The 12,518-nt window shown below is 43.2% G+C and overlaps 1 protein-coding gene across 1 annotated transcript in view; it reads left to right on the plus strand.

The window, feature by feature from the left end:
- The window catches only part of LOC137421035 (uncharacterized), a 97,717-nt gene extending 87,170 nt beyond the window's left edge, over positions 1-10,547 (plus strand). The window contains exons 18-20 of the mRNA XM_068106689.2: positions 2,981-3,100; positions 5,437-5,588; positions 9,551-10,547. Coding sequence (XP_067962790.2) covers positions 2,981-3,100; positions 5,437-5,546 — 230 coding nt within the window. The 3' untranslated portion in view covers positions 5,547-5,588; positions 9,551-10,547. The remainder of the gene's footprint in view (positions 1-2,980; positions 3,101-5,436; positions 5,589-9,550) is intronic.
- The last annotated feature ends 1,971 nt before the right edge of the window (positions 10,548-12,518 follow it).

The raw sequence follows: 12,518 nt of genomic DNA on the forward strand, positions 1-12,518 counted from the left end.
ATGTCGCTGCTTGATGAAACTCCAAACCAAGCTCTTGCTGGCAGAAGAAGCACAAATTGTCGCATATGCTATCAACACAAGCTGCCTGAGACCTAGTAAGCTTGTACTTATCTGTGATTGTACTGGGGATAGGGCTTCCCTCTGAATGACTTCTCTTCTGTACCCGCTGTAGCTTGGTAGTGTTATATTTCACCCTGCATGACTTGTGCCACTTGGCTTGGTGGGCAGCTAGAGTGGCAGCTATCCCTTGGCCTTCATCCAGTCGTTGCAAGTCCACGTCTTGTGGCAGCTTGCCTAGTTTATTGAATGCTGATAGATTGTCTTCAAGTGTCTTGTATCCAGCACCTGCATCAGTTCTTTTCGTGACAGCAGGACACTGTAGGGACTCTCCTATATCAACTTGACACAGAACACAGAGTTCCCAGTCCAGTGGCGTCTTTGGCGTTGAAGTTACATGCTTGGTAACATGAACTAACTTGAACTGCTTCGACATGATTGAAACCTGGATGGAGCAAACAAACAAAAAAGTCGTTTAATTAGGGGTTCATCAACGGACCAGCATGTTTTATCTACAGGACAATACACGACCCCCCCTGAAATTTGACACCAAATGACCTCTTTTAGGGGTATTTTTGGCCGAAATTTTCAAAATTTTCACTCCCCAGACCCCTAGATGTTCCCTTGAGCTCAGAATCGCCGCTGTAATGTGTCTACTGATGTTAGAAAAGATATAGGGTGAATGGGGCAATAATTGTGCCTGTAGGATTTGTTTCCGCCACCCCCCCTAAGGGTTACAGATTTTTAAAGCCGCCATTTTGAAATCCAATATGGCGGCGACCTTGGGTGAATTTCAAAGTGGTTCCATATCTGAAAATGTTCTAAATATAACATTCTATCATTGTGCCAAATTTGGTGCTTCCATCACAAAATGCACAATTCTTCTTAAATTTTTGCTATGCCGCTGCACTATTATGGTTGAAAGCCTATAAGAAAAAAAATCCTTCTCCAAAAAGGTAAAAAAAAAAAATTTGTATAAAGAATTGAGGCTCGTGTTACAGCTAACACATTGAACATGAAAACATGCACACACATATAAAACATACAATGAAGGGAGTGGGAGACAAGAGGGGGGGAGAGAGGGAAGCACACAAGCACAACAGTAGAGAACAGGGATGTCGCTAGATCTATGGAAGGGGGAGGGCTTGGGGAGGAGGGGGAAGGGGTACACGGTATAAAGCAAATGAACACTACTAGGAATTTCAGGAAAGAAGTTGGGGAATGAAAGAGGTGGAGTTGGGGGTAGAAATATCAAGGTTTTGGATGGGGGAAGATAATAGATGGTGGTGAACAGCTGTTTTAAAGACCTGGAGGGAGGAGAGGGATTGAAGAGAGTGAGGGAGTTTGTTCCAGAGGTGGGAGAAAAGAGGAATGAAGGAGTGAAGGTCAGCAAAGTCTTGATTTTGGCAGTTTCACCAGAAGAGGGTTGCTGGCAGATCTTGTGTGACCTGTAGGAATATTTGGGGGACAGAGCACAGACAGAGCAGGGGGAGCTAGGCCGGAGAGGAGTCGGTAGAAGACAAAGTCCACCAACCTGCCTGTGATGAGTGAGAGAGAAAGGCCCTCGGAGGTAGCTTCATCACGGGAGATTCCAATGATTCTGAAAGCTTTGGTTTCAACAGCGTGAAGCCGAGCTAGGTGTGAGGCAGGAGCACCAGCCCAGAGGGGAGAGCAGTATTCCATTGAGCTGCGGATGAAAGCCTTGTATGTGGTGAGGAGCTCAGAAGTGCCCAGAAATGACTTTGCACGACGGAGGATGCCCAGTCGGCGACTGGCTTTGGAGGCCAGCTTGGAAATGTGGTTTTCCCAGGAAAGATCATGGCAGATAGTGAGACCCAAAAGCTTGAGTGACAGAACTTCTTCAACAGATGAACTTTGAGTGACAGAACTTGAGTTCCAGAGCTTCACCCAATCAATGTGAAACCTGTCCTGTCTGATAAAAATGTGATAATTCAAAACAGCTGAAGGGATTTCATTGAAACCAAACTTGTTTATTGTCACAGTCGCATTGCTCCAGTTTATACATACTTCATTTCAGAAGAAAGGATGTCAACGAAAGATGCATATTACTTATGAACATGAAGAAAGTCCACCAACTAGTACCAGATACAGATTATTAAGCCCCATTGGACTTAGTCCAAAACGGTGGCTTATGGATTGGGTCTCGTCCGTCCGTGCGTGCACGCACAACCATATCTCGGAGATGTATCGACCAATTTTGTTCATACTTGGCGTAAAGACAATACCTGATGGTATACATGCATATGCACAGTAGCCCTGGTGTTGGGCTAGCGGCTAGGGTGCCAGCTTAGGATCCTAGTGATCCTGGGTTCGAATCCCGGTCGATCACTGAATTAACGCCACTCAGCCTGTCATCCTTCCGAGGTCGGCTAATTGAGTACCAGCTCACTGGTAATTCCCTGTTTGTCGTTAAAGGCGGCAAAAAGGGTTGGCGTCAGGAAGGGCATCCGGCCGTAAAACATTGCTTCAAAAAGGGGACCGAAAAACAACAACAACCACGGTTCCCGAAAAAGGCCAACCCCCGCTTTGCGGGGAAAAAAGGCCAACCCCCGCTTTGCAGGGAAAAATGGCCTCTAAAGGTGGTTTTATATATGCATATGCACATCATTTTGTTTGACGATGCGATTAAAGGTGGCCGACTGGTGGCCATTTTAGTTGTAAAAAAACCTCCCAGATATTTAATTGTATTAAATAAACTGAAAACTGATAAGTTGAATTAATGTGGTGTTGATAAATCACAGGAATGACGGGCCACCCAATTAGGAGCTAGACTGTACTGGAAAAATAGTATGGAAACACTAATACAAGGCCCAATCAGGATATTAAAGATTATCAAGTACTGTACGTTTATTTTACAAAGCAAAAAGTTTTTTTTTCTCACTTCCTCTGTTTGTCTTTCCAGGAGAATTCTATCCAGTTGCAGACATAACAGGGAATGGGGAAGACCATTGCCAGTTTGTTGACTCCTTTATGGAGGGCAGAGTTGGCCCCGGTACCCGGTACAGAGGAGGGGAGGCAAAAGGTGAGAGTTAATAATGGACAGAATGAATTTCAAAGGGAAGAGAGAGGAGACTTCCGAATATTCTGAAGGCTAAAAAATGTACCAAATTATGCTTTACCTGCCATTAGCTCACAGAGACTAAGCTGGTTTGTGTGGTTGGTGGACTAAGGGTTTGAACCTTTCTGGCTAATGGATATTAGTTAATTTATTAAATAATACCCAACAGAAACTTTTTTTTTTTCTTTTTTTTTTTTTTTTGTATACAAGATCGAGGCTCGTGAAAGAGCGAACATTAATCACACAGAAAGACAAACAGACACACAAAACAAATAACATCGGGAGCGGTAGACAAGATGGGGAGAGAGGGGGAAGGACACAAACACAACATTTGAGAGCAGGGACCGAGAGACATCGAGAGATCTGTGGGAGGGAGAGGGCTTTGGGGGGGGGGAGGCATGGGAAGGGGGGTGGGGCGGTGGGAGAAGTATAAAACATATGGACACTGCCAGGACTTCCAGGAAAGAAGTTGGAATTTCAAACAAGGTGGATCTGGGGTGAATTAGTGGGGGTAGAAAAGATCAAGGTTTTTGATGGGGGAAGATAAGAGATGGTGGTGAACAGCTGTTTTGAAGACCTGGAGGGAGGAGTGTGATTGAAGTGAGTGTGGGAGTTTGTTCCAGAGGTGGGAGAAAAGAGGAATGAAAGAGTGAAGGTGAGCAGAGAGCCGAGATTTCGGCAGTTTAACCATCAGAGGGTGGCTGGCAGATCTTGTGCGACCTGTAGGAATATTTGGGGGACAGAGCACAGAGAGAGCTGGGGGAGCAAGGCCGGAGAGGAGTCGGTAGAAGACAGAAAGACCACCTACCTGCCTGCGGTGAGTGAGTGAAAGGCCCTCAGAGATAGCTTCATCGCGGGAGATTCCAATGATTTTGAAAGCTTTGGATTCAACAGCGTGAAGCCGAGCCAGGTGTGAGGCAGGAGCACCAGCCCATAGGGGAGAGCAGTATTCCATTGAGCTGCGGATGAAAGCCTTGTATGTGGTGAGGAGCTCAGGTGTGCCTAGGAAGGACTTCACACGACGGAGGATGCCCAGTCGGCGACTGGCTTTGGAGGCCAGCTTGGAAATGTGGTTTTCCCAAGAAAGATCATGGCAGATGGTGAGACCCAAAAGCTTGAGCGACAGAACTTCTTGGAGAGGATTGTTGAGAAAGTAGATGGGAGGGTTGTCCAGTCGATCTTTTCGGAGAGACATAGTAAGAGTGTGAGATTTGTCAGGATTGAAAGACATGTTCCACATGTTTGACCAGTCTGTGATTTTGTCCAGGTCTTATTTTGTCCAGCTCCTCCTACATAATCTAACGAAGGAAACAGAAAACAATGACCATGTTAGGGAATTTGGAGAGATTGGGCCTGAGGCATTTTAAAGAGATTTGGGGGTCTGGACTTTTTCAGCCAAGACATCGTTCAGGAAATCGAGCTTAGCTCTTCTCGGGATGGATATGCAACTTCAGGCCTTTCAAAAATGGCTGTACATCACCACTATTAGGATTGGCTCTCCAGAGCAGAGAAAGTGACAATATTTCCAGCTATTGCCTCACTGCATGATTCCCTGTACCAGAGATGGGACATTGAACAAGATGAGGACTTAATGGAATGAAATCGACAGATGAATGAAGTGGACACTTGTGAAATTAATTCTGAGCTCCTCCTACATAATCTAACGAAGGAAATAGATGACCAGTCTTTAAGAGAGATCACAGATCGTAGACCGAGCCTTTCTAACTTGTTGAACTACATAACACGATACCATGGCAGCTTATGGAAACATGGCTGAAGGAGTGATCCCAAAGGAGCATAATGAGGAGCAAGAAAAACGACCATGAAAGTATGGCATTGCTCAATCCAGAAGGAAAATAAACCATTTGACAGAATTGCTGCAACTTTACAAAATGCTAAAGCTGCATTCCATGGTTGGAGGAACTGTAGAACCCGTACTGATCCTTTCACCATCGTGGCAGACAGATGAATCGTCAGGGAGCAGAAGCACAAATCTTGGTTGTTATTGTTGTTGTTGTTGTTGTTGTTATTGTTGAATAGCTCCACACAGTTCTCTCGAACAAGCCCGTGGCATTGGAGATGGTGGGTGTCTGATGATCACAGTATGTGTTGGCAGTTAATTGTAAGTGGACCACATTTCTGCCATGGTCGCACAGTTCCATCGAGGCAGATAAAGTAGAGTCAGGTGCGAATATATGTATTTTCTATCATTATAATCTCACTTGCTGTAGTATGTTATATTGATATAGTATGTTATATTGATATATTTTATATGCAGTAATTCTAATATTCTGACGCAGTCTACTATCGGGCCACACGTCAACAGCCCGTACGTTTTGGTCCTGCTCCTCGAGGTGCAACCGCACCCTCCTGGATTGAGTGTGGCCAGTCAGTACCTGGAGTGTGGTGATGTTCCTCTCCTCACGTATTTCTTCTCCACATAGTCCTCAAGGTATGTCACACTCTTCGACCGGATGTGTAAGGTTTGCTTTTGCTGGTAGCGGAAGTGCTAGGCATTAATTTACATGGTCATTCAAAAAATTATTGAAGGAGATACTTACAATATTCCAGAATACCAGAATTTTTTTTACTAAATTGATATGATACGTGTGTGTGTGTGTGTGTGTGTGTGTGTGTGTGTGTGTGTGTGTGTGTGTGTGTGTGTGTGCGTGTGATGCCAGGTACCTTTGCTGCTGTTTATATATATATATATATATATATACATGGTGAGCCAGAAATAAGGTTATTTTTAACACTCATGTTAAGGTAATAAAAAGTTGTATTTCAAAACAAATTCTTACAAGAAAGTGAAGTACATAACATGCCATTTATTTGTGGAAAAGAACATTTAGGAGATGCGCACCATTTCGTCTGACACATTCCTCCAATCTTGGATGCCAATTATTCATGACGTTCTGCAACATGGCCACTTCAATATCATTGATTTCGCGTCTGATGTTTTCCTTAAGTTCATGAAGAGTTTGTGGACGGTTAACATACACTTTGTCCTTTAGATATGACCACAATAAATAATCACATGCAGTCAAATCGGGTGACCTCGCTGGCCATGGAATATCGCCGTTTCTGGAAATGACATGCTTTGGAAAGAGCGCCCTTACAGTAGTCATGGACACTCTGGTGGTGTGGGAGGTTGCGCCATCTTGCTGAAACCACGTCATTGGGCTCACTTCTGCAAATCTGTTTAATTCCCTGGAGAGGAAGTTAGAAACCATATCCGTATATCGAGCTGCAGTAACAGTGACGGCATTTCCGTTATTGTTCTCAAAGAAGTAAGGCCCTATGATGCCGAACGACGAAAGTGCACACCACTCTGTGACTTTGGGACTGTGTAACGGTTTCGTGTGCATTTCTCTTGGGTTTTCGGCTGCCCTAAAACGAGTATTTTGCTTGTTGACAGCCACAAACATGACAATGTGCTTAATCAGATATGAACAAATTGTTAGCAATATTTTGGTTTTCATTTCCGTCCATAAATGAAAGCATTCCCTCACAAAAATTATTGCGGGCAATGTCATCATCTTGGCTTGATTCCTGGACAGTTTGAATTTTATAGGGATAAAAGTTGAAATCCTTATGCAATATGCAGCATAGTGATGTGTGAGAAATTCTTAAGGCTGATGCATGCTTTCGGCTGGAGCGATGCAGACTTCTCAAAACTGAAAAACTCCCTCACACAATGTTTAGTGCCGTTCTTACTGATTTGGGTGCTCCCGGCGGTTTCACTTTTAAAGTTGAACCGGTCCTCTCAAACTTCTGAACCCATAACTTGATAGCACGAACAGACGGCACATTTCCATGACATTGAACATTGAAATGGAGTTTGAAATGACGTTGTGCAGCAGTTGCACTATCATTATTCTTGTAAAAGGCTTTGATAGCGAAAGCACGTTCTTCACCTGACCAGTTCCACATGGTCACTCAAGTGTTCTGCCTGAAAAAAATAAAACGAAATCAGTAAAAAATAACGAAAAATTAAAATGCATGTTATGTACTTCAATATCATGAATGAGTTTATTTTGAAATAGAAATTTTTATTTCCTTCACACGAATTTCAAAAATTACCATATTTTTACATATATATATATATATATATATACATATATATATATATACAGGGTGGGTGGAAAGTCGCTCCCTATTTTAAAGTACTTATAAATTATGATAGATAGAATTATCTATAATTAGATAGGGTTAATATATATATTATATAATATATTATAAGTACTTTAAAATAGGGAGCGACTTTCCACCCACCCTGTATATAACTATATATATATATATATATATATATATGTATATATATATATATATATATATATATATATATATACTATATATTATATATATATATATATATATATATATATATATATATATATACAGTATATTATTGAAGACATGTGTTTCCCTCTCTCAGAGGTGTGTGCTTCCTTCTTTCTCACAGATATTAATTTATATATACGTATGTGTATGTATATCCCTCTCCAAAAACTGAAGAAATATGGAGTCATCAAATAAGCAAACTAACAATATTACAGTAGATTTGAGCAAGAGGACAAACTAGCTTAGAGAGGGGAAAAGTATCAAGAAGACATTGTCATCATAACAACAAAAGGATTAAGGCACGTTTGTGATCCCCCGTCAACCGAGCTTTTTTTTTTTGTGTGTACAAGATCGAGGCTCATGTAAGAGCTAGCACATTAAACACACATTAGCACATAAAACACAAAAAACATAAACTGACACATAAAACACAATACAGGGAGAGGGAGACAATATGGGGAGAAAGGGGGAAGCACACAAGCACAATATTAGAGAACATGGACATTGGGAGATCTGTGGAAGGGAGAGGGCTTTGGGGGGGGGGGGGAGGGGTGAGGGAAGGGGTACATGGTATAAAACAAATTGACACTACTTGGAATTTCAGAAAATAAGTCGGTATTTCAAAAAGGTGGATCTGGGGTGTATTAACGTGGGTAGAAAAGATCAAGGTTTTGGATGGGGAAGATAAAGGATGGTGGTAAACAGCTGTTTTAAATACCTGGAGGGAGGAGAGGGATTGAAGCGAGCATGGGAGTTTGTTCCAGAGGCGGGAGAAAAGAGGAATGGAAGCGTGAAGGTGAGCAGCGAGTCTTGATTTTGGTAGTTTCACCAGAAAAGGGTTGCTGGCAGTTCTTGTGCGACCTGAAGGAATATTTGGGGGACACATCGCAGACAGAGCTGGGGGAGCAAGGCCAGAGAGGAGTCAGTAGAAGACAGAAAGACCACCAACCTGCCTGTGGTGAGTAAGTGAAAGGCCCTCAGAATCAGCTTCGTCACGGGAGCTGATTGACAAATCTGAATTGTCTGAACAAACAATTGTCAGAACAAATCTGAACAAATCACGGGAGCTGAATGACAAATTAACAGACTGTTTCAACAGCGTGAAGCCGAGCTAGGTGTGAGGCAGGAGCACCAGCCCAGAGGGGAGAACAATATTCCATTGAGCTGCGGATGAAAGCCTTGTATGTGGTGAGGAGCTCAGGTGTGCCTAGGAAGGACTTCGCACGACGGAGGATGCCCAGTCGGTGACTGGCTTTGGAGTCCAACTTGGAAATGTGGTTTTCTCCGGAAAGATCATGGCATATAGTGAGACCCAAAAGCTTGAGTGACAGAACTTGGTCAAGAGGATTGTTCAGAAAGTGGATGGGAGGGTTGTCCAGACGGTCTTTACGGAGAGCCATAGTGAGAGTGTGAGATTTGTTAGGATTGAAAAACATGTTCCACTTGTTTGACCAGTCTTTGATTTTGTCCAGGTCTGCAGAGAGTGAGGAGGCTGCAGACTGCCGTTCTGAGGGATGAGATATGGAACGGTAGAGAGTGGAGTCATCAGCAAAGAGATATAGAGGATTTTACAGAGAGTCGGAAAGATCATTGATGAATACCGAAAAAGCACAGGGCCCAGAACACTGCCTTGGGGAACTCCAGCCTGAATAGGAAGGGGAGATGCGAGAATTCCATTCAGGGCCACACGTTGACTACGACCAGAGAGGAGGTACGCAAGCCATGCGTGGAGATTTCCATGGATACCATAAGAGGGGAGTGTGGTGAGCAGAGCGGGGTGCGAGACCGTATCGAAGGCATGAGATATATCGAGGGAGACAGCTCTGATTTCCTGTTTTGCGTTGAGGGCCTCCATTAAAGTTTTTTTAAGGCCTGCATTTTAAGTTGAGGGCTTCAAACCAAATCCAGGGAAAGTGACTCGACAATGATCTTTATTTATCTTTGCTCCATTCTATTTCATTTAAAGAGCATTATGTTTTTGTGTTCAAACCTGAATGATTTCTCCATGTGTAAAATGAATGAAAAAATATAACATTATTTTCTTTTCTTTCATTGTGTGTGGATGTGTAGGCCTGCACAGTGAGGACTTTTGATCGTCGAATCTCAACCAACTTTTGTTTTGCCATTCATGCCCCGGCCCGGGTAGCATTGGGTGATCAGTTAAAAACCAAATAGGATGTGTTGATGGTATTGTCTAAGTGGCATTGTCCAATGTCCCAATGACATTGTCCTAGTGGTATTGTCCTCATAACATTGTCCCAGTGGTATGGTCCTAATAACATTGTCCCAACAACATTGTCCCAGTGGTATTGGCCTAATAACATTGTTCCACCAACATTGTCTCAGTGATATTGTCATAACATTGTCCCAGTGGTATTGTCCTTATAACATTGGCCCAACAACATTGTCCCAGTGGGATTACAAGTATGACAGAAAGCACCAAGTATTGAACACCATATTTACAGGAACATTATGCATACGTACTGTGTTTTTGTTCCTCAATTGTTTTAAAATTATAAATGCAGAATCCCAGATTATTATGGTAACAATGGCTTTGAAATATGATAATGTGAAAAGAAAACGCTGTTTTATTTCCATTACTGCCAAATCTGAATGTTATTTTCCTCTCGCCGAACCGTATAAAGCATTTATTTCTCAATCCATATCTGTGTAAATTGTATTTTCAACACTAGTTTGTTTGACTTGCCATGTTCACATTTTACCATCCTCCATTTTGTTTAATCCCATATTCTCCCTTAACCTTAAAAATCTATTTACACGGTTTTACCTTCACTTGACTACCTCTCAACATCCTTTTATTCAGCACTACCTGCCCCTTTAAACTCACTCACCACTTTATTATTAACATTCCTCGTAAATTTCAAATGTTTTACTGCTTGTGTGTTAATCTTCTTACAAGATTGGAGCAAATGTGGATGTTACGCCAAAATTCCAAAATTGAGATGTGGCGGAAAATACTACCTTTGGTGGTAGCCGGTATTACAAATCATCATCTTTTATCTTGTGAGATGGAGTATGATATTTTGTGATCAATAAAATTTCTTTCAAAAATGACAAAACTGATACACTGCATTTCCAAGACTGTGCCGCAGCGCAATGCCCGCCGAATATGGGCTGAGATAGGTATTTCCATCTGGAGGGCAGAATTTCCTGCTTGTGGATAATAATCCTCAGTAATTGGTGCAACTCTTTTAGCCTGGTGTTGGCTTAGCGGTTAAGGTGCCGGCTTGGGATACCTAGGATCCTGGGTTCGAATCCCGGTCGATCGCTTAATTAACGCCAGGGGGGTTGACTCAGCCTGTCATCCTTCCGAGGTCGGCAAATTGAGTACCAGCTTGCTGGGATGAATGATCCCGGTGTGTACCCCGGTTTAGAATAGGTACACCGTATCCCTGCACATCGTAAGAGCATGACCAAGGGTTGGCGTCAGGAAGGGCATCCGGCCATAAAAACATTGCCTCAAACAGGGAACCATGATTGTCATGGGGCCCGCAAGGCTAACCCCCGCTCTAGCGGGGAAAATGGCCTTAAAACGATCATTCATTCATTCAATTGGTGCAACTCTTCGTTACCTTTTGATCCTCGTCTTCAACTATTTTAACCTAAAGACTATGTTTCATCATCTACTATATATCCGGCCCAATGACGCAAAATTTCAGTTTTGGAGACTTGTCAATACAAGTGACCTAAAAATCATGATAGGCCTACCTTATTGTGTGGCTTTCTGTTGCTCCTTCACTGGTGGCTTATCTTTCACGAAAAATGGCCACAATGGTGGCCAGAAAGAAAGGGAATACAAGATAAAGGAAATGCAGATTCGGGAGATACAGAGAGAGACAGAGAGAGAGAGAAAACAAGCATTCTGAGTATTGCGCTGCAATACATGTCCCCTACCGGCAGTCTGTCGACCGGAAAACTGTTGGGAAAATTCCCAAAGTTCAAAGTGCCATAACTTTGTCAAAAATGATCGAAACGTCGTGAAGTTCGAACTTGATCTGCTTGAAGTGCTAACCAAGATGGCGACACGGCGGCTTCACTTTTCACGGAGTATGAGCATTCTATATATTTTCAATTCAGTGCGCCCGACTCGCTCACGTACTTGATTTGTGGCATAGACATGGCCATTGGGCCTTCACGGTGTAATTTGTGCGACGCTTTTGTCCGAGTGAGCTTGAGTCGAGAGGGCGAATGTACGGGTTGGGAATGTACGCTGTACGGGTCTCCCTTCCCCCGCCCGGCAACGCCGGTACTGGAGGGCGTCACAGGATCGGTGAGTCTCCAAAATCCGCTTTGTGCTGTTGCGAAGATGCAGGACGATGTCGCGATTGTTGTGCTGCTCTCCGGCCATGAGAACTGCAACGTCATTGTTGACTGGCCCTCCCCTTTCCTCCCCCTTCCCCCTCCCCCCTCCGTCCTCCCTTCCCCCTCCACCCTACCCCCTCCCCTTCTCCCCTCCCCCTCCCCCTCCCTTTTCCCCTCCCCCTCCCCCTCCCTTTTCCCCCTCCCCCCTCCACCCCCTCTCCACCCCTTCCCCCTGTTCCCCTCCCCTCCCCTTCCCCCTCCTCTCCCCTCCCCCGCCCGGCAATGCCGGGTACTTCTGCTAGTATTAAATAAATGGAGCTTTGGGAAGAGAATAGATTAAATAAATGGAGCTTCGGGAAGATAAAATATTAAATAAATGGAGCTTCGGGAAGAGAAAAGATTAAATAAATGGAGCTTCGGGAAGAGAAAAGATTAAATTAATGGAGCATCGGTAAGAGAAAATATTAAATAAATGGAGCTTCGGGAAGAGAAAAGATTAAATAAATGGAGCTTTGGGAAGAGAAAATATTAAATAAATGGAGCTTTGGGAAGAGAAAACATTAAATAAATGGAGCTTTGGGAAGAGAAAATATTAAATAAATGGAGCTTCGGGAAGAGAAAAGATTAAATTAATGGAGCTTTGGGAAGAGAAAAGATTAAATAAATGGAGCTCCGGGAAGAGAAAATATTAAATTAATGGAGCATCGGTAAGAGA

Source organism: Myxine glutinosa, chromosome 2 (assembly GCF_964187855.1).
Source record: "Myxine glutinosa chromosome 2, kmMyxGlut1.1, whole genome shotgun sequence".
In the NCBI taxonomy this organism is placed as follows: domain Eukaryota; kingdom Metazoa; phylum Chordata; class Myxini; order Myxiniformes; family Myxinidae; genus Myxine; species Myxine glutinosa.